General features: G+C 50.9%; 2 protein-coding genes across 4 annotated transcripts in view; one reads left to right on the forward strand and one right to left on the reverse strand.

Moving 5' to 3' along the window:
* Window positions 1-146: 146 nt before the first annotated feature.
* On the forward strand, window positions 147-11,507 carry LOC308177509 (leukotriene C4 synthase-like). Of its 3 annotated transcripts, none has more exons than XM_080554902.1 (5): window positions 147-3,231; window positions 7,309-7,430; window positions 8,879-8,949; window positions 9,575-9,656; window positions 9,813-11,507. In XM_080554902.1, exons 2-5 carry the CDS (start codon window positions 7,333-7,335, stop codon window positions 9,952-9,954), a joined length of 393 nt encoding a protein of 130 aa, XP_080411028.1. In that variant the 5' UTR covers window positions 147-3,231; window positions 7,309-7,332; the 3' UTR covers window positions 9,955-11,507. The 3 variants fall into 3 exon arrangements, with proteins under 3 accessions (XP_080411028.1, XP_080411027.1, XP_080411029.1); XM_080554901.1 differs by having other exon boundaries at window positions 7,309-7,408; XM_080554903.1 differs by lacking the exon at window positions 147-3,231 and adding an exon at window positions 3,246-7,195.
* The window catches only part of MGAT4B (alpha-1,3-mannosyl-glycoprotein 4-beta-N-acetylglucosaminyltransferase B), a 44,919-nt gene continuing 28,789 nt past the window's right edge, over window positions 10,404-26,533 (reverse strand). The window contains exons 2-15 of the mRNA XM_080554900.1: window positions 25,041-25,220; window positions 24,186-24,326; window positions 22,969-23,102; window positions 21,276-21,322; window positions 18,659-18,772; window positions 18,204-18,279; window positions 17,345-17,459; window positions 16,458-16,588; window positions 13,820-13,927; window positions 13,044-13,237; window positions 12,610-12,688; window positions 12,048-12,135; window positions 11,664-11,776; window positions 10,404-11,505 (exon numbers count right to left, since the gene is read on the reverse strand). Of these exons, the coding sequence (XP_080411026.1) occupies window positions 11,482-11,505; window positions 11,664-11,776; window positions 12,048-12,135; window positions 12,610-12,688; window positions 13,044-13,237; window positions 13,820-13,927; window positions 16,458-16,588; window positions 17,345-17,459; window positions 18,204-18,279; window positions 18,659-18,772; window positions 21,276-21,322; window positions 22,969-23,102; window positions 24,186-24,326; window positions 25,041-25,220 (1,544 nt within the window). The 3' untranslated portion in view covers window positions 10,404-11,481. The remainder of the gene's footprint in view (window positions 11,506-11,663; window positions 11,777-12,047; window positions 12,136-12,609; window positions 12,689-13,043; window positions 13,238-13,819; window positions 13,928-16,457; window positions 16,589-17,344; window positions 17,460-18,203; window positions 18,280-18,658; window positions 18,773-21,275; window positions 21,323-22,968; window positions 23,103-24,185; window positions 24,327-25,040; window positions 25,221-26,533) is intronic.

Here is a 26,533-nt window from a genome sequence, read left to right on the forward strand (position 1 = left end):
GGTGTGACTTTATACGTTTGCGTGAGCTGAGCAGCAGGGGGTTCAGTGTCGTTTTCCTAGCAAGATGGGTCCCTTCGTCCCAGTGCACAACTCTGGTCAGCCTCTTACAAAGGCTCAGATTCTTCTACTGTCTTACCAATTCTTACGGTTTTAGAAAGTCCATTTTGGCCAGTACTGGATAGAGGCCTTAGGAAGCCAGTCTGAAAATAAGGCTTTAAGCTACAACTACTGTTTCTGGCCTGTTGTCTTTTTTTTTTTTTTTTTTTTTTTTAATGCTGTTTTAGGCCTTAAGCTAGAGAATGTGACTGCGGAGGTGGTGGTTATTAGCATTGCTTCACTCTTGTTTCTAAATTTGAAAGTGGAGATGTTAACTACTCAGATGTGCAAAATCCCAAAGCTCTGAGAGTGTGCTCAGATTCCCTCAAAATAACAGGCCTTGAAGTTAGTTTCCTTGAGACTTGTGAAAAGTTGACGTTTGTTTGAAGTAGGCAGGGTGTGCGTATGCACACACAACGCAAACCAAAACCAAAACAAAGAACAACAAAAAACACCCTGAGAAATGAGACGCAAACTGCAGGCATGAGTTAATATTTCTGAACAAGGACCAAAATGCTGGCAGCGAGTTACGTGAAGATTTTGGCTTAAAGTTGGCAAGGTCACGAAGCCAATACGTGGAGCTGGTGAGGCGAAGAGGCTGTGGGAAGTAACAGCGAAATAGGTTTTTCAGACCCTACTAGGTCTGAAATAGGTTTTTCAGAGCCTCTTAAGCTTGGACGTTTACATGTGATGGTTAGAAGCAAAGCAAAAATCTGTGGCTCCGTCACCATCCGGAGGAGTCTTGGCTTTCAGTGGAGGCATGTCAGGGTATCGGTGTGTTCCTGTTAGCCAGCTATTGCTTGACGAATTACTTGAACATTTCAAAGCAATTCTCTTAAAAGTGAATCATGCCACTCACAGCAAACATACAAATTCAGTTATGTAGTATTTCCTGTTTGTCAAGTGTACTTTTTAACTGATTATATCTCATCTTAAGTTTTAAACTACCATCTCGGATCTCTCTCCACAACCACAGATGGAGCAGTAGTGATAAAGAAGAGTTTGAAAAGCGTGACAAGCTTCTTGCTAAGGCTGTGTTCGTCTTACAGGTTACAGTAATTTCAAGCATCCTCCTGTGTAGGAAAAATTTTAGTCAGCTTTAAATGTTGAAGGACAATTCTCCAAGCATTGAACTTGGCGTCTCATGGTAGGGCCATTGTGTGTAAGGCTCCAGCCCAGAGCCATCAGACGTTTTCACAAGGTGCTTTCTGAATTGCTTGAGTGTATTTCCTATTCTTTTACACTTTTGGGTTGTGTTTGGGGGAGGAGGAAACGTGTAACTTCAGAAGCTTATAAAGAAGCAAAAGTAAGAAGGTAAATAATAATACCAAGCTGGGCTGCTCCTGGCCTGCGGGGATCTGCAAAGTTGTAGTAACTTCTGATTCATTGTCCCATTAAAATTACTTTGCTGAATTTAATGTTGAGGAAATCAAATTTCCCAAACTGTCATCCTGTTGAAGCGCATGTATGTGTTTTTCCAAAGATTTTACAGAGTCAGCGGCAGCTTGGGATCAACCTCTGCTCAGAAACCAATCTTTTTTTATTATTGATTTGTTTTTCTTAAGGCTAGCGTCAATCCATAATGGAAGTGTTTTCTAAAACCCGAACTGTTTGTTGAAATGATGTAAGTGGAAGTAGGCTTCTATTGACATTTCCCCTCTGGCTTCTGTATTAGACACCCTGTATGAAATCAAGGATCACCAACAGATCCTGCTAAATAGAAATATGAAAATTAACCTTCAGTCTGGGTCTGCTGGCAGCCTGCGGGGTCAAAAGTCTTACTGTGTTTTGCGGAGATAGTGGTTTTGCTGTATTTTACGTGTTTTTCCAGAAGAGTACCAACTGTATATTCGAATAAGCTGACTTGGAAGTTTTCAACTTGATAAGCTGTCACGGTGGGGTTTTGAGATGAAGATCCGAAGCAGAAGTAAGAACTTGCAGCATCCTGCTTGGGGGAAGCGGCAGGTCTGATCATTTCTTGTTGGTGCTGTGCATGAATTCTGTGCTGAGACTGTGTGTGAGCGTGTGTCTGTGCAGAGAGAACAGCTCAGCCCTTTCCTGCAGCCTCTCTCTCAAAAGAAGTTAAAAATTAAGGAAAAACCTTAGCTGATAATGAATGAATCCCCCCCCTTTTTTTTCCTTTTTTGTATTTAAAGTGGTATTTAAAATTTAAAGCTGGTATTTAAAATCAGAGTAACCTTTTATCTATATTCTGTGTTTTAGAGCACATTTATAACTTTTTGAGCCAATGTGTATTTTGCCATTGTCACCCAGGAAGAGATTATTTAAGGCTATAAAATACGGCCGTTCTTCAAACTTCACATTTCACATTTATAATTCTGATGTCGCTGTAATATTTCTGAGCTATGCATTTCTATATCCTATGCAGCCACCCTTTTTGAACTCAGAACTTCTATTTTGTATTTTAGCCAGAAAAATATTAGTACTGCAGAATTTTAAAAACACCAGAAAACTACAAAAAAGGTAACAGTAAAGGACTGTACTGTGTAAACTTATATTAATATTTAATAAGCTAAGCATCTGAATGCTCATCTGCATGTAGAATCCAGTAATAATGAAGTTATTCCAGCTAAAGTCTAGAAAATCTTTCATGTGGTCAACTCTAGTACTTGGAATAGGAGCAGCAGGCCAAGTCATTAATCTGTAAACCCTTGTTAATATTCTTACACCCTTGCACGTAATTTAGCTGCTTTAGAACTGATTAAAGCTAGCAATAAAAGGCCTGGCAATTTTCCCATAACCTTTCAATTGCAGGTAATAGATAAAGCAACCCGGGTACGAAACCGGTAATTGCAAGAATTTCAGTTTGAGCGCAACAAAGCTTGTGCTGCTCCATGGCTCAGCGAAAGGCGCTCGGCTCTCGCAGAAAGTGTCGGACGGGTGCTTTGGGAAGGTTTGTGGCCAGGGGAGAGTTAACGGGCTGTGGAGGAAACGTGTCGCTGCAGGGCAAGAAGCTGGCTCTGCTGTAGAGCGTGCACTAGCGGGAGGGTGGGAGAGGGAAGCAGCGAGCAGCCGTGCTCCTCGTGCTCCATCCCTGCTCTGCTCCAGAGAGCACCATGAGAAATGAGATAGACCTGCTGGCTGCTGTCACGGTGCTGGGAGTCCTGGAGCAAGGTAAATGTCCTCTGGATCGGTTCGGTATCGGCTGGTTGTGCTAAACCGTGTGGAACTTGGTTGTATTTGGCTCGCAGTCTGTGTGGGATGGAAGGTGCTGCTGTCCGGCAGGGGAAAACGATGCGAATCGCTTGGCTGTTCAAGGTGGAAGCGTTACGCGTGAGCAAGTTCGGTATTTATTAGGGACCAAAATGATGTGCGAACCTCGCAGCCGGCATTCTGGAAGGAAACGAAACTTAAGTTTTGCTTTTAAACGTGGAACAATTGGAACTATTGAATGTTTGAACTATTTTGTGGTGGAATTTTAGCAGGTAACTTGCAGTTTGGATTGGTTGGAGGTAGGAGCCCGAACTAAAGGTGGGCTGGCTCACTGTTGAAGAGGTCAGCGTACGAGCCCGTAGCAGATGTGTGTGGAAAGAGCATCCTGTGCACGCGGGCTCCTTCCCTCTGAGCAATACTGTTAGGCGTCCAGGTCATACCCTGAGCAGATGACAAGATGAGCTGATGCCACACAGTAATTCGGAAACTAATGCGAGCCCTTTCGGTTAGAAATAGCTGCAAACATCCTCAAAGAAACTCAGAGTGTATTTTCTTAGTTGAAGTGGACGCGTCCGTTTCAGCCCGCTCAGAAAGAAGCAGCCGGGGCTGCTCCTGTCTCAGCGGCGCCGCTGGGCTCTGTCCGTGCCGTGCCTTTAGCTGGGGGCAAAGGCAGCCCTAGGGCTGCAGGAGAGCGCTGCAGAGGGATGCCCACCCTGCCCTGGGGACGGTGCCCCCCTTCTGTTCCTTTCTACGTGTAGAGGTGGTTGTTTTTCTGCTGTTGCTTTTGGTACTGATTTCATTCACCTTAGAGCTGTTGCACCTCTTTGCTCACAGAGGGTTGGATGTGATTCTCCGAGCAGCCTGATCTAGCTGTCGGGCGATACATCTCTTAGGATAAGCACTATCTGAAACATGAATATGCTGCTTGAAGAAAGGAGTTCATGATTTCTGAATTATCAGTAATTTTCGTCAAAAACAAAACAAAACTCGGTAGCTGACCCCTAAATAGCAGCTTCCTCTCAAATACATTTGTTTTACGAGAACTTTAAGAAAGGTTGCAGCCCTCGGCATTTCACACTTCCACACCATGCAAACCACAGATTGGTGTAAAGTCAGCAGACAAAGAGCAAGCAGGGCACCTTCCACCTCCATTAGGCCGGACAAAGTAGCCTAACTTATGGTCTCTGCTTGGGAAGCCAGGGAGCAATTACAGACTACTAAGAGGATTTCTTTCCTTCCTCTCCATGGTAAGAAATGTGAGTGCTAACATCACCTCGATGCAGAGCTGTGTGGTAGCTTCCCCTGCTTCTTCTGCAAGGATATTCTGTATGTGAATTACAGATCTGAGATCGATTTTGAGAAGGCAGGGAAGTGGAACAGTGACACGCACGTTACATACAAATGTTCTTCTGTCACAGGTTACGTAGGAGACTTAATTTAATAGCTGAGCTTAGTAAAGGACTGGTCGATTTGTTGTTTTTCCTCCCTCATTTTTTTTTCTGAGAGCACACTGTTTCCACATTCTTTTAATTAATTTTCCCCTTTTTAATTTAGTTAGGATCAATTTAGCAAAGCTCTGAGCACAGCGCTCCATCAGTGTGTGCTCCGGCCCTGGGCTGAGCGCTGTGCCTGGGATCAGAACACAGCTGCCAGACTTGGTTCTTTTTTTCCCTTTTTAGTATGGCTTCAAAGGAAATAAAGCTTATGCAATGTCACCGTCTGTCAGTCCCCATAGAGCTTGTTTGCCAGGATCATTCAAATGTGATAGAGATATCAGCCATAATAAGGTTAGACAAGTTTGTGGACATAATCAAATAGAGAATAGAGCTCCTGTTGATGTTCCTCAGTGCGAATAACGTGAAGGGAGAGCTCAAGCCCCTATGAGCCACTTGGGAATCCACACAGGAGTTTAATTTGAAGACGTGAGCCATGGAAAGCCTGTCTGAAGGGTTCTGCGGAGCAGATTGATCACCCTTCCCTATTAGTCCCTTCTGAGAGGTTTTGTGCGATGTGGTTTTTCAGCACCTCATTCTGAGAATTGCTACTTTTGGAGGGTGAATCTTCATCCTGGCACTCCACCATACACCAGGTTTGGAAGGCAGCCAGCCATGCTCCAGTAAAACTCTCGCTCCTCTTGGGTGTTCTATGTGTTATCCATCTCTAGGCATAAGGGATCTTGCAGGAATTGCTTGTCTGCAGGGGCAAATATTCAAACAAGACGTTAAGCATAGAATTGATGGAGAGTTTGGGCTTGAAATAGCTCCTAAAATGCTCAAGGGTCTGAAGAATGCTCTGTAAACAAGAGCACAGGTGACACAAAGCAGGATGAAGATCACTGCCCAGCACAGCCAGGCTTACGCCCCGCGGCAGAGCTGCACGCGGTGCAGTACCTTTACCTTGCCGCATTTCCTGGGAGGTGTCTGGGATCAGACCTGAAAGCATGAAATAGCCGTGTAGGAGAGGTGCGCTTGTCTGAGGAGAAGAGGTAACGAGACGGATCACGCTTCCATAATCGTTTATCAGCGCTCTGCCAGCCACCGCTGACTTGCAGGCTGCTGCAGCCCTATCTGTCTGGTCCGCAGGGCGGATATGGTGTTGCAGGTCCCGTATCCCAGAGGCGGGACGATATCCTCACCCACAGCCTCTATCAAGATGCTGCAGACAAATCGGGGAGTGTGGAAGTGTCTTTGTTTCTTCTGCCTTTCTCTCCAGTACCTCGTGTTTAGGGCTGTGCCATCGCATACTGCGCAGAAGACACTAGAACATGCATATACTGAAATGGATAATATGTTGTTTAATACTCAGGCCTCATAGCATCAGGTTATTTACATTTCTCATTCCCTTTTCCTCTACATATGTTCCAATGCTTTTCTGCGGGCGTGCATGGATCTCTCATCCTTAATCTTGCAACATCTGTCTCTACTTTCCTCTCGCTATCCTGCTGCTCTGCTTTTATCCTCTTTCTTAGAATAAGACAGTCTACAGCACAGTCCTTGCAGACTCCTTGTCTTTGCAGTGCCCTGTAAGCGTATGCTACATCAGGACCTTGCTAATCCAAGTGACTTGCTTAGCAGCATGCTGCCGCAGCCACCAAAGTAATTGTTTTTATAATTTAATTTTCTCCTATATGAAAATCTTCAATTTCCATAAAAGCAAAATGTAGTAGTGCACCTAAAAAAAAACAAAAAACAAAAAACAAAAAAAAAACACCTTGAAACTTTACAAGCCCCTGTGAGAATAACATCCATCAAATAGTGTAACGGTCCAAATCTTCATATTCACAACTTTTCATCGTTGTGAAGTGACTTTTGACATCCCTGACAAATGCACAAAGGAGCTATGTAGCAGACACCACGGTGGTACCTCAGCCCACGTTTGGTGCAGGCTCACGGTGGTAGCTGGCAGCGCTTAAACTCCTTAAACTGCCTCCTGTCTTGGGGCTACCCTGCAGGAATGAAGTGGAAGAAATTATTGCTCCCTTGCCCATTGCCTCATAATGCCATGATTACGAGCATCTCTAGTTGACCTAATGATATCCCAGTGCTTCCTGGTGTGGGTGCTGCTCTGTGCTGGGGTGCCATCCTTGTACAAAAGCTTTGTGCTCCCTGGGTACGGTGGGAAGTGTTCCCGTCAGACTGGCTGAGGGTGTGCTAATGTCCTAAATACAGAGTGCGCGATTAAATCATAAGAATAATAAGAATAGTTCTGTGATGGGGTTGGGGCTCTGTGAGGTTTCGATGTGCCGGCCTTCCTGTGGGGCCAGGCTGGGTGTGATGCTATGCAAAGTGCCAGGCAGCGCGTCAGCTCTGTGCCGCACGCGCTTTGTGTGGCTAACCAAATCTGGATTTACATCCAGTTCAAGCAGGAAGTACATGGCACTCTCATTTCCAGTCAGGTGTGGCAGCCCCGGACTGTGAACCTGGTGGTACTGGCCATTTTCCTCTAACCACTTGCTTGATTCCAAACCAGATAAAGCTTGGCTAAACAAAACACTGCCGAACTGTTACCTTTTGTGTGTTGTTCTTTTTTTTTTTTTAGCCTATTTTACGCTGCAAGTAATCTATGCTCGGCGGAAGTACAAGATCTCTCCTCCAGAGACAACAGGTCACCCTGAATTCGAGCGGATCTTCAGGGCTCAGTAAGATTTCAACTTGTTCATGGTGACTGCATCTAGATATGACTTGAGTCAAATGTGACTACCAGGAAAGACCAAAGTCACTTTTTCACTTATTTGTGCTGATACTAAACTTTCTTTTGTGCTTTGCATGCAGATGTAGAAGTATGACAGCCAAAGCAGAGAGCAAGCGCCTTGCTTGGGCTGGGTTTTGTTTTCAGCACTTTGGCTGGAGTGTTTCTGTCCATGATAAGCCTCATTCTGCTATCATGAGAGGCAGTCAAATTAAAAATTAATGGCTGTATGGAAGAGGTGTTGAGCATCAATGCGTTAGAATCATTAAATTTAGTATTAATGTTGGCTCCAAAATGAGAATAGCTGAAGCTGTATTAATAACCTGATGTTTGCTTGCATGTTTTTGCTGTTGAATTGAAGCAAAGGGTCCTGCTGGCAGAACCAGCTGTGAGGACTTTTTTTTTTCTTTTTTTATTATTTCCTTTCTTTCTTTTTTTTTTTAAAGTCCTTGTGCTGTGAAAGTCAGCACTTGTGGGCCCATGCTGAGGGCTGTTTCTTTTTCCTCTGTTTCTATGGAGTGAGAAATGCTGGGGCTAAACTGGAAACGTTTACAGATCCCTTCGGCTTCCAGCAAGCACCAGCTTCCATCTTTCATCTCAGTCGTGCTGTTTCGTAAGCAGCTGAAAGGAATTGGCTGGAGTGGCTTTCAACGGTAGTTTGAGCACGGCGGTAAACTCTGAACAAAGCTGATGCATTTCCCTGCCAGCAGGCAGGAAACATTTGTGGAGTGGCAAAAACACTTGCTTGGGCCTTTTGTGATGCACTGAAAGGCCAACCTGTGCGGGAGGCATCAGCCTCTTCTAGCTGGGTAGCCGCTGGTGCGGCTTTTAAAGGAACGTTGAGAAGCTCCGTTACGGTCTGTGGTGGCGGCGACCTCAGAACTGGGGCTGGAGAAGGTAGTTCTTCCTAGTGATTTTTTTTTTTTTCCTCCATTCTTTTCCCTGCGGAAAAGGATGCAAATGGGTAATTTGTTTTTATATCTTCCAAAAAAAAAAAAAAAGTGTGTGTGTGGGAGGTATTGATTTATTACTTATGGAAACCTGGCAGCCTCCTCTCGCTCAGGCTCTAACTGCATTTGCAGTGTAGGTTTCTTCAGACTTTCCAGCTCCCAATCTGGCGCCATTCCCTGAGATTCAGTGACTTCTTGGCCAAATTTGAGATTAGATTGCTTAGGGCATTGTAAAATGTAGGAAAAAAATCAAGAAGCAAAAAGGCATCGTCTCTCACAGCGCAGCTCCCAGCACCCAGCAGTCCTCCTCCGGGAGAGGCAGCGAGTGCCTGCGTGGCCCCAGCTGCTGCCCTTCTCCTGGAACAGCGCCATGGTGCCAGGGGCCTCTCCCTCAGCCTGCTCTGGTGTGTACGTGAAGCTCGCCTCTGTCTCTGATATGTGCAGGGTTAACTCTCCTCCACTTCTCACAGGGTGAATTGCTCCGAGTACTTCCCGATCTTCATCTCACTCCTCTGGGTTGCTGGGATCTTCCTCCATCAAGGTAAGGGGAAATAAAACAACCAACCAAACAAAAAAGAATGTGCAGATGGACAAATCCCACTATAAAGCGCATGGTGACTCAGAGGTGTCCTCTCTGTACCGAGAGGCTGTTGCTCAGGGAAAGCAAAGCTCCCCCTTGCCCCGAAGGGATTCAATGGGGTGGACTGAGGAGTGCTCTGACTCCAGCGCAATATTTGGTGGAGATGTTCCTGTGGTGGCGGCAGCAGCCCCTGCTCCTCTGCTAGGGCCCAGCCAAGCCCTGTGGTGTTTTCCTTGGAAAAGTCAGGCCAGGGCCGGGAGCAGCGCGCTGCTCGGCTTCAGCGGCTGCAGCGTCCCGCTGAGTTGCCCTGTCAGTAAGGAACCAAAACCCAGCCTCCCACTGACGTGGGGTGGGTGCAGGGGATTCAGCTGCAGCAAAAGTACGCGGACGGATTGAGGTGAGTGCTGGAAACCCAAGTCCAGAGGCAAGTTCCAGGAGACAGCACTTGGGCTGTTGTGGGGATGGAGCAGCTCACCCCTCACAGAAAGGGAAGGAAGAAAGCCCATTTGAACTCCTGGTGCCTGAGTCCCATCCCACTGTGCTCCATGAACATTTTGGGGCAGCTCCATCCCTGGTGTCCCTGCAGGGGTGGCGGCGGCCTGTGGGATGCTGTACCTCTACACACGCTTCCGCTACTTCCAAGGCTACGCGCTGGCCGCACAGGGACGGTGAGTACCCAGCCGGGGCTGCAAGCACCCAAACCCAACCCCGTGCATTCCCCATACCACCACCACCCCCTGTGTGGGCTGCTCAGCCCCTCAGGTGCTGCCCTGTGGTGCCCAAACCCATCCTGCTGGGCCTAACGGGGACATTTCCTCACACAGGTTGGGGCCACTGTATGCCAGTGCCTGGCTGCTGTGGCTGCTGGTGGGCCTGGCGGTGGCTGGGCTCCTGGCACACTTCCTGCTGCTCCCGTCCTCCCCGTGGGCGCTGGCATGGCCTCTCCGGCTGCTCAACGCCTGGTGAGCGAGGCCTCAGCTCCCCCAGGCCCCTCAACCTGCTCTGCACCTTGAAACGTCTTCGATTCGTGAACCGGCCTGCACACTGTCATCGTTCCTCACCACTGCTGCGATCATCCCTGTCGGAGTGTGTCACGCCACGGAGATACAAAGAATAAATGCCTTTTCTCTGCAGAAATCATTTGTGATTGTCAAACTTGCTTGAGGGGGGACTGGGTGTGAGAACATCAGAGGCTTATGGGCTTGGGGTTGCATGGGAAAAGCTACTGTGAATAAAACTAATTTGAAAGTGTGTGTAAACTTGTCTAAAACCTCACCACAACTGAGGGGAAAAAAGCCTTACTTTAATCTAAAGGGCTTGCCCCTGACTTGAATGATCTTGCCTTGCCAGGCACTGGTCCTGGACAGGACACGGGCCCAGCGCCTCCCCCTGCAAGTCACTCTCACCACTGCACCAAAGGTTTAAATTTTGCTTTTATTACAGTGCACATTATTTTATATATTTATATAGAGAGATGTACTTGAAAAATCAAATGTATCCAATAATAAAAAATACAGCACATTAAAGTAGTATAATGCATTCCAGTGTATAGCTGAAGAGACATTGGGATTTACACTAATCCCTACTATTTTTGAACTGGGCTACTTCTGCTTTTCTTTTTCTCAAAAATTCACACCAATCAATAACTGAAATAGTTATTTAAAAATCTGTTTTCTGCACTCACTCTCAAGGCATGAAGACACTGGAGACTTCACCATGAGTTAAGGGGCTGTGTTCAACGCTGGCAGGCACAGTGTGGCGTATATATTTTTTTTTTCCCTGCCATACTCATAGTTCCAACCCCCTTTCAGATTCGTTCCTCCACCACAGGAGGGTCAGCCCTCACCCTCATGTAATCCTCAGCTGTGGCCAGGACCAGTGCCTGTGCCAAGGCGATGCAGACGTCAGTCCCTGGCTGTTTCTATCCTGGTGATCCTGCACCCTGTGCATCAGCCTGCAAAGCAGGGGCAGGACTAAACTGTTCCAGGCTCCCTTATTCCCCAGATACAGCCACCAGCAGCCCCCTTCCTGGGCTGAAGGTGTGTTTAGTCTCCGTGCCTGCTAAAGCTCATCCTGACACCAAACGGCCCCGCGTGTTGGTGGGACTGCAGCACCGCACACATCGGTGATGCACCCACAGGAGGAGCGGTGAGCACCTGGGGCTTGCCCAGGAGAGCAAAGCCAACCCTTCGCAGCAGAGCTTGGTTTTTGCTTTTGCTCTTCTTCCAGAGGAAGGTCTGTCCTGGCCCTGCAGCACCATGCACTGGTGCTGGCTTCGAAGCCGGGGTGTCGAGGGCCATCCAGCACCCACATGTCAGAGTGCGGCTCCTCCCGGCAGCCAGGCGCGCGTCTCGCTGGCATCGCGGTCCCCACGTCTCGGCAGGAGCAGGCGGCGAGGCGCTGCACACCCACGGCCGACTCGGGGAGGAGGGAGAGGGAAGGGAGGGAGAAGGACCCAGGCTCTACACGTGTCCATCCTTCGTCATGCCCACTTCACTCTGCTTTTTTGATAAAAATCTGCAAGGAGAGGAGGGAAGGACTTAATCATGCTTGTGCAACTGCAGTACAGTACCCACATGAGGTAGTGCACATCAGATGCTGGAGAACGTGGGGGGTGGGGGTGGATGCACTGAGGGCTCCCCAGACTGAACGCTCAGGCAGGAGCAGCCCCGTACCTCGCTCAAGATGATCCACACCGGGGAGTCAGTCTGGATGGACAGCCGGATCGCTTCCAGTGGCCCGAAGGACGGGTCCACTTCACCTTCCGCAACGCCCTTGGAGAAGGAGCCTGGTGGAAGAGCACAGGGGTGAGGCGAGGCTGGTGGACCCAAATGCCAAGGGGACCACAGCTGGACACTATGGCCCCTCTGTGCCCAGCACAGGGCCCAGATGTGAGGGAGAGGCTGAAACCAAGTGTGGCTGTCAATAAAGTGCAGTTGAGATAATTTCACAGAAATTATGCTCAATGCTGTTATCTGTTTTCTAAACAAATAATGGCCTTAAATCATTTGAAGATGAGCACAGGGGATGCACATTCTCCACCCCACCACCTGCTGTACCTATCTGGATGTAGCCATCTGACGTCCTGCGATATTTGACGGCTGCACCTCTTCCCTCCTGCAAGGTTTCCTTGTCCGACTGCAGGCTCTGCGGGATGGAGAGGAGCGCTCTGCTCAGGGCTGGAGGGAAGAGACACCCCAAAGCCCCAAGCAACAGCAGCAACCCCGGGACTGTCCCTGCAGCACCCTCAGACATTTTGAGGAGGCCACAGCATCCTGTGGCACCTCAGCCCCTCACCCGGCACCATGCAACCCACTCCCCAAAGCAAGATGATGTTTGCTGCTGCTTCAGCTGCACCATCCTGACCCCTGTTCTTTCTTCTGCAGCCATCCCATCCATGTGGGCACCCCCCTGCAGGCATGGACAGCTCCTCTGGAGGCAACCCAATCCCAGCTCCCGAGGTGGCATCGCACCAGGGGTGACCCCCATCAGGACGCCAGCACCTTCCAAAGGCACTCAAGTCTTGGGAAGGTTTTCCTGACAGCTTCCGGCAGTTTCCTTCTCTCAAACCTCTTTTCCTTCCCACTCCACCCCCGCCTCAGTTCTCAATAAAACACTTACATCAAACGGCAAAACCTCCACAGTCGTATTGAAGAGTTTGTCTTCTGGGTGCTCGATGTTCCCACTGCGGAAGAAGAACCTGTGACAGAAACAAAAGTAATGGAAGACCACACTGAGCATGGGGACATGACATCTTTCACCCTGGGCGAGCCATCAAACATCCCAACCAAACAGGCACCTTCCCAGAAAGCCCGTGGGCACCTGCTTGGGACGGAGAGCTTCTGTGCCAGACTAGCAAATTGTGGATTGCTCCGAAGCGCACGAAAGCAAAGAGGTCTGGCAGCCGTGGACCCACCAGGAAGGGTGGAGTTGCCTCCCCCTGGCAGAGCACCGTGCCCTCCTCCCAGGGAGCCGACCCATACCAGGGATGGACGAGAAATTTGGAAGAACACAAGGGAAGTATCTCCATGCTCCGTGCCCCCCCAGACACTGGCCTTTCGATGCGGAGTGGTTTGAAGAATCTGAATCGGATGAAGTCTCCGGCGGTGGGCGTGAAGGCCCAGAAGAAGTCCTCCTGCAGGTAAGCCTTCTCCAAGGTGAAGTGCTGGTAGGTTTTCAGGCTGGTGCTCACCTCTGCAGGAGGGTTGACGTGCTCTTTCCGCAGGGCTTGCTTGCCGAAGTCTTTGTCCTTGATGGACACAAAGCAAAAGGGCAGAAATGGGTCATACGCTGCTCTCAGCCACGAGGAACTACACGTAAGCACTCACACATGCTCATGCTCTGCCTGCAGCACGATCCTCGGCCCAGCGCTGCCTGTCCCCCAACGCAGTCCCTGCTTCTTGGCCGGGAGCTCACACACAACCCTAAAATTTCACAGAAGCCTACATCCCAACAGCTCTCTGCCAAGTGAGGGACAGGAAAAGAGAGGGCAGCTTATTAAGGGCCTTAAAACATTATTTGTTTGCAGCAGCTGAGGTGATGTCTCTGTTGATGGTATCAGAGAAGCAGGCGGGGAGCAGGAGCAGAGGAGCTGGTGCCTCCTCACCCCGAAGGGCAGGAACACACCAAGGCTTAAAACCTCACTGTGCCTGAGAAGTAGGAGCTAGATGAGCTCCCTGTGATTCAGAATAAAACACAGTTACTGCACAGAAAGCCAGACACCACGGTGCTGTCCCTGATGTCCTCAGGCAGCCCCGGTGCCTGCAGGCCAGGCCCAGCAGAAAGGCCGCAGGCAGGTTGGAAAGGCGCCGCCGCCGCATCTGGTACCCACCTTCAGCTTCTGGATCTTCCCAGCCAGGGAGGAGTGGGTTCCCACGTGCTGGAAGAGCGAGGGCTTGAAGCGGATCCTCAGGTTTGCCTTCTGCCTGTCGCAGTGTTTCTGAAACGGGAAAAATCCCCCAGTGGCCTCGTGTCAACCTCCCCATGCTCCAGCACCGCCAGAGGAAGGGACGGGTGCACAACCAAACCCCAGGGAAAAGGGGCGTGATGACCAACCCCACCCTCCCTCTGCATATCTCCCTGTGTTTTGGCTTTAATTTGGCCCCAGGGTTTTTAATTGCTCTCTGGAAGAGCCTGTCCTTGGCTCTCAGCTGGTCATCACTGGGGTTCACAGGTCCAAGTGCCAAATATCTCCTCGCCAAGCACATCTTGGCAAGCAACGAGCAAATCTCTGGGCGCTGCGAGGTAGGGACAGCCAGAGAATTTAGTTTCTTTTGTCCTTGGCTTATCTAGAAAGCCTTTTCCCTGTGACTCAGAGCTTGGGATCTCTGAAGCGACAGTAAGTATGGGGATACTTAGAGCCTAAGCTGGGGTATTTAGAGCCTAACAGGCAGCAGCTGCAGTCTCTCTCCTCAGCTGGGCAGTTTTCAGCTGGTTGGCAGGTTTTGCTGGGCACTGAAACCCCTTGGCTGTTTCACAGCCATCCCACCATGCAAACGAACCCGGACAGGCAGCTCTGCTGCGGCCAGCAGTTCTCTGCGGGGTACAGGGAGAGCGGTGATGGAGAAGGAATAAAGGACAGAGGGGAAAAGCCCTGAGAGTGTGGAGCAGAGCCACGGCGAGGGGAATGGCAGCAGGGAGCCTGAGGTTTCTATGGAGGTGATTTTTTTCCCCCCTTCCCCGTCTCACTTGCCTGGCACTGCTGGGTATAGTGGGGAGGGGGTGACACTGGGCAACACCCTGGAGCCAGGAAGACCCGAACACAACCCTGCAAGCTGCCAGCAGATAATCCCCTAATCAGCTCACGTTACTTTAGAAAATTAAACCCAGCCCTGCTCACAGGAGAGACCCTGCTCATTGCCAGTGACAACAAAAGTCACCCCACAGAGCAACCATCAGGGCTCATCCCTGGGTGGGCAGAGAAGGGGGAAGGGGACAGGAGGGGGCTACAGCGTCCCCTGGTCTCTCCTCCTCCCTTTTACTACTTCTGTTAAAGAAGCATTTGTTGACAGCAACTTTGTGCCCAGTGGAGCTGGGAGGGGGAACGGCTCAGCTGGTGGTAACAAGGTCATCCTTTCACACGGCTCTACCCCAGGTAAATCTAAAATTAGGGAAAAAAGAAAGAGCAGGCTACATCCAGAGCAGACAAAGCACTTAGGGAAAGCTCAGGTCAAACGAACTTTCAATCAAAAAGACAAATCCTCACCGCTACTGACTTGGTTCTGCACAACAGGACTTAGGAGTGAAAGTCGTGTTTGAAAGGGCGCGGTGCAGAGTTAATCATGCAAACAGTGGGGAAAAGGAGCCAGAAATCCACACGGAAAGTAGGTTAATTTTAAAAAAGGCAACACATTTAAGAGGCTTGCAGGTTCCCCTGGGAAAACCTCACGAGGACTTTGCCAGGCTGGAGCTGGGCAGACCTGGCTGAACAGCAGGACCTGCATTTAACCAGTGCTCGGGCTGGGGGCTTTAAGCGGGGGCGCAGAGGGAGCAGCACCTTTCCCAGCTCCATCCCAGCATCCTGCAGCCCCGACCCTGCCCGTGGCTCTGGGGCCACCGGGGGCCATCAGAGAGGGGTCAGGTATTGCTCTGCCAGACCTGAGCGCACAGCCCTGAACCCTGAGGGTGCCCTGCCACCCTCCTGCATAAATGCAGTATTGTCCCAAGAGCCACCGCTTGCCCTGGTGTGTGCCAGCAGCTCCCTTGTGGCCAGCAGGTCCCTCCCACGCTGCTGGCTCCAAGCAGTAAAGCTATTCTGGGCCACTGCAACTCAGCTGCTTGCTATCTGTTGGGGAGATCACAACCAGCACGAGTGAATACAGTATGCTCAGGGAGCAAACAGGAGGGAGCTGGTGGTGAGCTCATCTCACTTGTGCTTGCTTTCACTCCTCCTCTGCCCTTCCCACTCGGTTTCATCCCCTGCTGCTGCTGCTCTGGCTTCAAACACCCCCGGGCGCAGGGGTTTCTCTTGCTGCCGTCCTCGAGGCGTCACGCAGACCCTGCTCGGCCAGCAGCGCAGCACGGAGCAGGTCCCGTTTCACTGCTCCGCACCCCAGCAGGAGCCCAAGCGAGATGCCTGCGTGCACCGCGCCTCCAGGAAGCAGGGCGGGTGGCTGCGGGTCAGCTGAGGGCAGCCCGCGCGTGCTCCTGGCAGGTATGGTATGTGAGCGCCGAGCCAAGGGTTATTCTGGGGTACAGCGCGCCGGGACGGCTGCTCTGCTGCAGGACCGCTGGAGCAGCCTGTTGGTGCTCAGACGTAGAAATAACGCCTTTTCTGACAGCTGCAGACCACACAGGGCCGAACTTCCTGGGCCTACACAATCCGCAAGGATGCCCACAGGAGCAATAAGGCTTGGTGCAAAGTCAGCTAGCTCCTGAGCCCGCAGACATGACCTCTGGAGGGACAGACCAAGGGTATGCTTGCCCACGCACGAAAGGAGCTTTCTCTTTAATGGAGGCTATTTACGTACCGCGTCCTTCTCAGGGTTGCAGACTTTCACCCAAAGGATGTGATCCAGCAGCCAGTCGATGGGTTTGTCCTTATAAAACATCAGTATGAACTCCACGATCAAGCTCAGATCCAGAGACTTGAACATTTTTCCTACAGCACAGAAAAGGGAGAAGAGAGAGCAGCTGTTGCAGGAGACAGTCAAGAATGAGAGCTGGGAAGAAAAAACTTGGGAAACTGGGCTGTGGCGGTCAGATGTGTCTGTCCCTCTACGTAAACGAAATAACATGCAGCTCTGTTTTATGTACCAGTACTGCTGGCATTGCTAATACAGCTCTGGATTTAATATTCATGGCAGAACTAGAAAGCATGAGTGTCTCATAGGTCACAGCAGTACCAAAAGGTCTAAAACTCTTCCATTCAGCAGAGAGAAATGAGGTTGAAAAACATTCAGCCAGCTGTAGGACAGACCATTTCCTGCCCCGAAAACTGGAAGTTTTAAGCCAGTCAAACCAGTATCCAGAATAACAGATCAAGCTGCTACTGCAACCATGTACTGCTGTTCCCAAAATAGTTCAGTGCTGATGTAAACTTCCTTTTGTACACTGTTAGGCAACACTAGATCCCATCCAGCCTAAAAGCTACTGCTCACGTCGAAGCTGTCAGGCTGTCTGGTGGGCCACCGACCAGGTTTATTTTTGTTAAAAGTGAGCATCAGCAGCATCAGCTGTGACTTGGAGGAGCCCTTTTTGCTGTGCAAAAATAAGTGTTGTTGCAAAAATAAGGGGGAACTGAGTCCGAGTACATGACCATCCCATGGGGACGACGTATTGTAGCAAGGGCTTAACTGCTTACAGGACCCAGCAGGTGTTTGTGCCTGCAGGGATGGGGGCGCAGGGGAGACATTACCGATAAACCCCAGCTGAGAGAACTCCAGGATCATCCACTCCTCGGAGGGCTGCTGCAAGGCAAAGTTCTTCATTGTGCTGAGATAGTTTGGTTTGGCCACGATATCGTCCTCCAGCTGCAAGAGGAACAAGAGGAAGGGACGCTCAGTGCCAATGACATGTCCAGGCTCCAGTAAGAGCCCCTCCGCAGAGCAGTCGTGCTGTAGAGCGGAGGAAAGCTTTGGCAGACCTAGTTTATTTTGGAAGGCTCTCCAAGCAGATCCTCACCCAGGGTAACAGGTAAACAAAACAAGGACTCCTGCCCTCCCTAGGGAAGAGGTCTCCAAGGGTAAACCATCTTAGAAAACTATCTGTCCATCACAAAACTCAGCAGCCACGTCTGCCAAGCCATGCTTCACACCCAGCAGTGTCTGGCAGCACCTACTCCTATCAGCTGGAGGGATGGATGGTAGGAATGAACGCTGGAAGAGGTTCAGGTTAGAAGATGTTCCTCCACAAACCGTGACACCGTGCGTGAGCAGGCCCCAGGAGGACTCACCCCTCCACAGCCACACACTGGCCAGGGCCTCGCTCCCATAGGAAAGTGAGCAGTCTCTGGGGCTGGCATGCTCAGCCCAGCCACACAGGAATGGGTGAATCACCATGAAGTATGAGAAAAATGGAAGATTAACTTTTAAAAATAAAAAGTGTGTGATTCAACGTAAAATGTGCACGAGGATGTAGGGCCTGACACAAAGGCCAGCTTTGCTAAGATCTGCTCTGCCCCATCACAAAACCGGACATGCACTTCTTCAGCTGGGTGCAAGCTGCAGTGTGCACATGTACACCCACCTCCTCTCTGCCCCCGGCACCAAACCTACCTGCACGTAATATATGCCTTTGGACTGGGCGTACATCATTAAAAAGCAGTAGTCGAGGTTCTGCTTGGTCCTCCACCTGCAACAGACAAAGGCAAAGGGAAGCTGACGGAGGCCTGGTGGCAGCTGGGAGGAGCGGGTGGCATGCAGTCGCTCCTTTTGGACTCTAGATGATCTGCTCCGAGCTGCTGCACAACTCAAGGACTTCCAAAAGGAGCACGCTCTGGGCTAAGGCCACCCCCTCACTTGGTGATGGAAACATTGCAGCTCAAGGTGAGCACTGCAAAGCTGCCACCAGCTCGTATCCCCCCACACCGTGTCTTTGCAGACCCTGGATAAAGTCAGTTTTTGGGCCTCGCCTGGACCTGCAGAAGAGCATTTCCTGCTGGAGTCTGAAGGGGAGATGCTGAAGTTACTTAATTCAGGGTGTGCTTGCTCTTAAGTTCATTGACTCTTACCTGACTCTTTCCTTGGGGTCCCCAAAGGATTCTCGCAGGTGTGAGAAATCAGGATAGAAATGCGGAGAGGGGGAAATTACCTCCAGGAGACCTGAGTGTATTTCCTTTGGGAATCTGGAGGAGAAAAGCAGCAGAGAATGAATACCTCCACACTTGACATACCATTTCCTTGACCAATTCACTGGGTAAACACTGAGCCGCAGAACCAAACAGAAAATGCAGCCTCTAAGAACAACCTCCCCAGCAGCCAATGCACCTCCATCCTCACCGAAGGACAGCAGCGGGGACCGTCACCGAGATTTAAAGCCGCTCGCTCCCTCCCATGGTCTCTAGCAGCCCATGTACTCCCCCAGCATCCCTGCCTCCTCCCGCAGGCACGCTGACTGCTGGTGGCACGCCGGGCTGGTGGCACAGATCATTTCTGCAGGTGACCCATAAGTGCACTGACTGTCCCAGATGCCAGCAGGAGGGAATGACTTCCAGTACTGGTGGAGAAACCATTTTCCCTGCTTCCCTGAACTGCTCAGTGCTTTCTGCAGTGCTACAAAGCTGGCGTGCTGAGAAAGCTGGGGACCACTGCGGGGGTCACAAGGGGCTGCAGAGAAGTGGCACTGCCTGGCGGGTGGCAGAGTCCCAGCACGTGCCTAAATGACGGTCACACAGACATGGTGTGGTCTGTACCAGCACCCAGGACAGCTGAGATAAAGGACAGGAGAAGTGGGACCACTGAGAAACCAGCCCAAAGTTCTGCCCAAGCAGCCCACGGTTTGTCCTAGAGGCACTGCCCGGTGTTTATGGCACTTATGAAAACACGGGGCAGCTTTAGAGAGAAGCCACATGCACCGAGTCCTCTCTACAGGATTGAAGGGCCCGGCAGACTGGCACACCAAAGGAAGGACTTGCTGACATTACTGGCATTTAGAGATTTTCTGAATGTGTTAGTAATTAAAAGCCATTTTGCAGAGATTATGTTATGCCTTTCTGATAAGTTCCTTAAAGCACCGCGCTGTGCTGTAGTTAGGACAGCCAGCAGGAGTTCTACCTAGATCCCTTATGCTGGTAATATCAGCATATATTTTCCCTGTAATGTGGTTAAGAAGCCTTTAAGGGGTCAAACCCAAACAAAAAAAAAAAACCTCATTTGTCTGAAAAATATGTACCTACACAAGAGCTGCAAGCAATACCCAGAGATTACTGCAACTGCCAGAGATAAGCAGGAAAAGCAGTTATTTTTATACTGCCCTTTTTGAGAACATTTGGTGCAAGGTTGATTTCCTTTGTTTGTGCAGAGCCTGGAGGATGGGAGATGTGGCAGAGGGAGACAAAGCAGCGAGAATGCCAAAAACTTCTCACTTATTTTTCCCTTCCTTATTCCCTCCTGGAACTGGCAAGACTTCCAACTATTTTCGAACCTTCCCCTCCTCACGCAGCAGCGAAACAGAAGCTGACAAAACCTGCAGCGAGGCAGCGGCTGCTTTCCCCCTCCTGCAACACGAGCTCGGCCCACCCTGTCCCCACACCACCTCGGTTCAATTTGGAAGGAAAATAATGTAAGCCAACAGCGGTGGGGAGAGAAATAAAATCATTAAGCCAATTAAAGTCGCAGGCCATCTCCGCAGAGCACTCGCTGCAGCAGCGCCCAGTAATTTCATCAGGCTGCAGCAGACAATCAGCCCATTATCCCCGCTAAGTGCGTCCCGCAGCCAGCAGGCAGGAGGAGGGAGCTCTGCCAGCTTCTGCACAGCAAGATGGAGGGCTCTGTTTCAGCTCTGCTCCCGGTGCCCAGCGCACAACCCTTCGCTTGTCCCAGCCCCTCGCCCATCATTGGCTCGGGGACGGGCGCTGGTAGGATGCGCTGCCCTTCGGAGCCTCCTGCTTATGTTATGGTTCCTGCGATCCTTTGGAAACACGCAATCGCAGGAGCTGGACTGCAGGCAGAGCCTCTTCGCTCACCGTTTTTTCCTTTGCCTCTGAGGTCTGATGCTGGCAATGCCTGGCCTGGCTCACGGTTAATGATTCACCGCCGGCTGCTGCCCAAAGCAGCCCCAGACGAAGCAACGACGGCGCTGCGAAAGCCACGGAGGCTCTGGGATGTGAATCGCAGCTAGCGCGAGGGAAAAATGTTACTGTCGCCTAGCGCATGGGAAAAACAAACAGGCTGGAGCGGGAAGAAAAACCAAACATGGATTTTTGAAAGCAAACTAAGCAAACTAAAATGCGCTAGCATTTGGATGTGCTCACCACACTGCCCAGTTGCTCTGACTCTGCAGAGCAGGTAGAGGGCTGCACAAGGCATGGAAACAATTGCCAGGATTACTGTAAATCTAAATAATCCATCTTCTCACGACGCCACAGCACAGAAAGAGCAAAATGGAATGGCACGGCCATGTGTGTTAAATACTGCAAGCACAAAGCAGCCTACTGGAAGCTACATATGGGACACATTTTGGAACAAGCAGAACTGGAAGCAGCAAAAGCGAAGGCAGTCCAGAAGAGAAAACAAAGCAAACAACAACAGCGATACAAAAGGGATGCAAAAAGCATGTATTTTCTCCTTAAAGAAGCTGCCCCACGGCAGGCACAGACCATACCAGCGTAGTCATTCAGAAATGCTTACAAGTTTTTGATATTTTCTGCCACTCCAGCTGTGTACTGCGCATCTGTCTGAAAACAAAAGTTATACAGTGTTAGATCAGTCAGCCTCAGCCTGTCCTGCTCCGTGTTTTAGAAATCACCTGGAATATTCCCCAGGCATACCGTCAGCACCTCAGGTGTCACCATCCTTTATCTGTGTGTCTCCTTTTTTCCCTTTTAATGCTCTGACGGACTCCTAGGAGTCCTCCTTTGGAGCCAGAATTAGCCCAATCCACCACAGAGCCAAACCACACCAGAAAATACAAGACCCTGTGCATCATCCCCCCTGCCCTCCTGGTGCTTCTGCCCCTCCGGTGTTTGCACGAAGTGTTAACCGCTGGGCTATTTGCTTCTTTTTTAATACACGCTGGCTTTCACCCAAACAATACTCTCGGCAGAAGAGGATCTCCACCCCTCTTGTGAAAAACAGCGGGTTATTTACATGCTCGCATTTTCATTTCAAGTTCGTTTCAACACTTTTCGTCCTAACCCAACAGCTTGTTCCCACAACCCACCCCGCAGCCTGCGGTGGTTTGGAGGCAAAGGTCGGCAGCGCTGCGAGGCGCTATCTGCACGGGACAGAAAACATTTGCAGGGTGACCGGGAAAACAAACCCAAGAACAAAGGGCAGGAGACCCAGGAGCAGAAACGCGCGCGTTTCCTGGCGGCTGTATTGTTCTGGGAGGTTGCATCGATCACGGGACCAGGACCGCGGGTCCGGGCGGATCTGCAGACGCAGCAGTGAAGAAGCTGGGGTCGGCTGCTGCTGCCCCGGCACTGGGTGGAGGTGACACGTGTGATGTGGGGACGCGTGTCACCAGCCAAGGCCAGCGCCTCCACGCTGCAACGGTGACAAGGGAGGGTTTTCTCGAGGGGACAAACAAGGCTCAAGCTCTGTTATGGAAATACCAGCCAGGGACCCGACAGCCAAACGCGACTCTAAATGTCAAATCACGGGTAAAGAGGCTGCAAAAGCAGGCGTTTATCTTTGTTCCGCTCCCAGTAACACGCCACTGAGGTTTATCATCCTCACTGGATTTCTGGAAATTAAGACAAATGCATTTCAGGCTCACAAAAATAATCCTGAGGGGAAAGCCATGGAGAAAAATAACCATCTAACCCCGTAGATAAAAGCAGCTCTTGTGGATTAATGTATCAAGGCTTTTTAGCCTCTGGATTCAGCAACTGATCCTGGGCTCCAGACAGGCGTACAAAGCAGTGTATTAGTCTCAGCCCCAAATAAGTGGGCTCTTGGGTCTGGAGAGAGGTGTTAGAGCTATTTCAGAGGTACGGCTGAGAAACCAAGCTGCTGCTGAGAACCCCTGAGATGTGGCCATGGGGCCACTCCAGCTTGTTTTGGGAACAACCACTCCAGCACCCTGCAAGAGGCAGCATGATTTAGACCAGATCAAAGCACGTGCCACACTGGCAGCTGCCGACGTGAGGCATTTTCCTGCTCGTGCCCTGACCTTCCCTGCCTGAACCAGGGCTTCATTTTAGGTGGGATGCACCCAATGATCCTGGTGGGACAGCAGCCCAAGGCTGGCCCTATCTGCCCTGGCCAGTGGCAAGACCTAGCCTCCGGGCATGCAGCCGTCCCGTTTGGCACCCAGTCTGGCAGGCCCGGGTGGGACGGGGCCAGGGAAGAGGGATCAACAGGCCCAGCTCCGTCTTACCTCAGCGATGAGGACGACGATGACCGAGTCCTCCTTCTCCTGCTGCGTGAGCTCGGAGATGAGGGAGCTGAGGGTGTCTGTCAGGTAGGAGTGCACCTCCCGCTTCACGCTGGGGATTCCCATCACGACGGACACTGCCCAGGGCCAAGAAGAGATTTTAGAGAGGGGGTGTGCTGGGACAAGACGTTTCTCGCAGTCCCCATGACCGCCTCGTGGTTCTCCTGCTTGGTGCCCTGCTCCATCATTAAAACCCAAAGGTGCTCAGCAGGTTGGTGGGTGCCTGGGCTGTGTGGGACTTCCATACTCCAGTGTGCCAGCCCAGTACTGACCAGCAGCACCCCAGTGCTCCCGGCTGGCAGGGCACCCATTGCGGCCAGATGCTTCCAGGACAGCCGGGACCTGCTGTCCACGCACTGCCCGACCTCTGCAAGCACCTGCAGGGGTGGTTGGCCAAGGGCTCTCCTGCACCAGCAGCCTTGCTGAGGCTTGATTTTGGAAACGTGGGGCATGGGAGTGTCAAGGTGTTCACGGCCATGAGCACCCTAGTTATGCCTAACTCGGGGTGAGCCCATTCAGCCAGCAATCTTGGTTTTGTACTGCTTTATGAAAAATAGAAAGGAATCAGAGATTCCTTCTTTTCTCCCCCAAAGACCGATGCCTTAAGAAATGCCCCAAATCCCTCCCCTCCCAAGGGTCCTTCCAGCCCATGATGGTAACTTCAAGACCACCCTTGTTCTCCAACCCCCTCCCATGGCCAGAAGCACCTCAGTTTAGGAGGGATCAGTTGGCTGCTTGGCTTTGTGTTGGGATTTGGGAGTGGGGGGGTGAATTGTCTGGGAACCAAAGTCCTACTCCAGGTGGGATTTGTCTCCTAAGACAGGTTAGAGTCTCCACAAAATGCACTGCAAACTGTGCTCTCATCTGACCACCTTATAGGCAAAGCCCAGAGCGCTCTGGAGATGGAAAGCAGCAAAAAACGTCCGAGAGAAGCACCGAGAACATTTCAAGAGCACAGACATCCTCCAGACATCCTGGCTCGCAGAGGCTACATGGCTTACCCACCCCATGTGCCGCTGCACCAAGGAAGCTTGCATGATGCATGCAGCCGTTCTTCCAGTCCTGCTCAGCTCCGCACCGCAGCCAGGCCCGGAGGAAAGGGCAGGGACAGGCACCAGCTGAGAGGAGGAGCACCAGAAGCAGCACTAATTCCCATTTACCTCCAGTGCGCCCCTGTCCCACATGCACGGCTGGCTGCAGACTGTTCTCCTTTGACAGCAAATGTGGCAAATGATGGAAGATGGTGGGAAGGTGCAGCACATTCTTGTTGGTGATATTCCACAGTTTTAACTTGGTTTCGTCTTAAAAAGGAAAAGGGAATCAATACGCAAGGAACCGCATGTAGGAAGAGACTGCAAGGCAAACAGCCTTTTTAGAGCAGCCTGGCCACCCGAGACTACTGCTGGGTTATAAAAAAATCAGGCCAACCTTTAACACACTACCGCAAACCCAATTAAAGTTCAGCTGGAGCCATGAGAGCCTTAGAGAAGTCCCAAAATATTTGGGAAGAAAGGGGGAGAATGAAGATCAACTGAAGGCCAAATCAGATCTTTCTGGAGAGATCCAATTTTCTTCAACTGAGCAACTTAAAAAAAATGAACAAATAAATTGGCAAGGGGTGCTCAGCCAGTCTAACTCCTTCCTCTCCCCTGTCTTCAGATACCCATTTTCCATATGGATTCAGTACAGCCATAGGAAACGGTATGTATGACTTGCAAGAAAAAAAAAAAAGAACTATAAGCAAGCAAGTTGGCAAAAATCACTGGCAGAGGCAAATCTCAATGTTTAATGATGCATATGCACCTGTAATTAAACAGGAGTTTAAGAGTTCCCAAGTCCATTGCATTAGATAATAAAAATAAAGAACATATCAAGCCCTCTGAGCCCCACAATTTGCTGGTGCCAGGAGGGAGAAGAGCACCGTCCTACCTGCAGCCCTGCACGCACGCGCACCTCTCTACCTTCTCTCTAGCAACCTTCCAAACATCCCGAGATCCTCAGCTCCTGTTATTCACCAGATAAGCTGCTCCAGGTCCGGTTGATATCCCGCAGGGCCTGCTTCTCCGAGATGGCTCGCTTGATCTCCTCCAGGACCAGGTTCAGCTCCTTCGAGCGCTTCAGGCTCTCCTGCTCGGCTGCATGCAGTCGGTCCCGGAGAGCCAGAAACTCCCGCTGGTAGATATCCACAACGTCGCCTGCGGATGAGAAAGAGAAGAGTTTTCTCCTCTGTGCTCTGAAGGGTTTCAAGCTGCAAAAGCGAAAGCATTCATCCCTTCCCTACCTTCACGAAGTTACAGAACCACAATGAAAAAACTATTTCTGTTTTTCTCTTTAAGTTCAGTTCCTGGGTCATATAGAACTATGACCTGATGCTATGTGACCAAAGCATGCAGCAAAAAATATGCTGCAAGTTAGTTCTTCTTTGCTACACACGCTGCTGGCATTAATTTTAAGAGCAATACTGTGCCCCTCTGCAGCTCCAGCACTTTGGGCGTGTGAGAAGGCAACTGCTGGAGCGAGCAGTGGGGACCAGGAGTCAAGTGAAAAAGAACTGGAAGTACTGGTGTCGCTGACCTGGTAAAACCATGATAAAAACAAGGAATATAAATATTTTCAATTGCCTTGCACCTTGCTTGGGTTCCCTTGTGGTGCAAAAATAAGAGTTTAAGAGCAAAAGCTTTGGGCACGAGATGAGAGCCGGTCTCCAAGAGAGGACACAACTGGGGACCTCCGCACACCAACCCTGAAGCTGTGGCAGATAGGGCCGTGGCCACACAGCACCGCATCCCCATGCTTTCCTTGCCACAGAAAAGACCCTAAAATTCCCTCGCAAGGCCTGCTTCAAAGGGCAGTTTATCAGCAGGGTGAGCAGAAGCCAAACCTTGGGCTCGCGGGGAGGGAGCCGGCACCACGTGCTCAGCTGTGCCACAGACGCGGCTGCTGCAGATGGCCCGGCATGAATAACTGGGGCGAGGGCAGCGGCATCGCAGGGCCCTTCTCCAGATGGCACGGGGCATCTCCAGGGAGAACAAGCCACCAAGGCTGGCTCGAGAGGCTTTTAAAAGTGCTTGGTTGTAGCGGCTGTGGAAGCGATGCTCCTGACCGCAGGAATGGCAGGCGCACGCAGCTCCTGGCATACTGAGAGGTCTTGTCCACAGTGTGGACAGACAGACAGCTGCTCCCGTGCCCACAGAAACCCCACAGGTTTTCATTCAGCCCTCCCCGTCTTCATGCAAGCTCTGAATACATATTCTGCCTGTGGTGAGAGAGAACGTGCTTGCTGTCCTCTTTTATGGTGAAAGAAGCACTCGGTGCCCCAAAACCCCGCAGGGCGCCGTGGCTCAGTGCTGCGGGCTGGAAGCAGGCGAGGGCCTGCACAACACCAAGTGATGGGGGGAGAAGTACTGGCAAGGGGGATGCTGCACGGCCACAGCCCCCCAGGAACACCCGCCTCAGGCTGCTGAGGCAGACCCCAGTGGTCTTCTGCAGACAGAAAACCAGCCAAAAA

This window comes from Anser brachyrhynchus (genome assembly GCF_964034855.1).
Source record: "Anser brachyrhynchus genome assembly, chromosome: 14".
Lineage (NCBI taxonomy): Eukaryota > Metazoa > Chordata > Aves > Anseriformes > Anatidae > Anser > Anser brachyrhynchus.

Coding starts and splice junctions, on each gene's coding strand:
- LOC308177509 (XM_080554901.1), top strand. CDS start 3,174: ATGAGAAATGAGATAGACCTGCTGGCTGCTGTCACGGTGCTGGGAGTC. Junction 7,409..8,878: donor GAGCGGATCTTCAGGGCTCA/GTAAGATTTCAA, acceptor CACTTCTCACAG/GGTGAATTGCTCCGAGTACT. Junction 9,657..9,812: donor GCGCTGGCCGCACAGGGACG/GTGAGTACCCAG, acceptor TTCCTCACACAG/GTTGGGGCCACTGTATGCCA.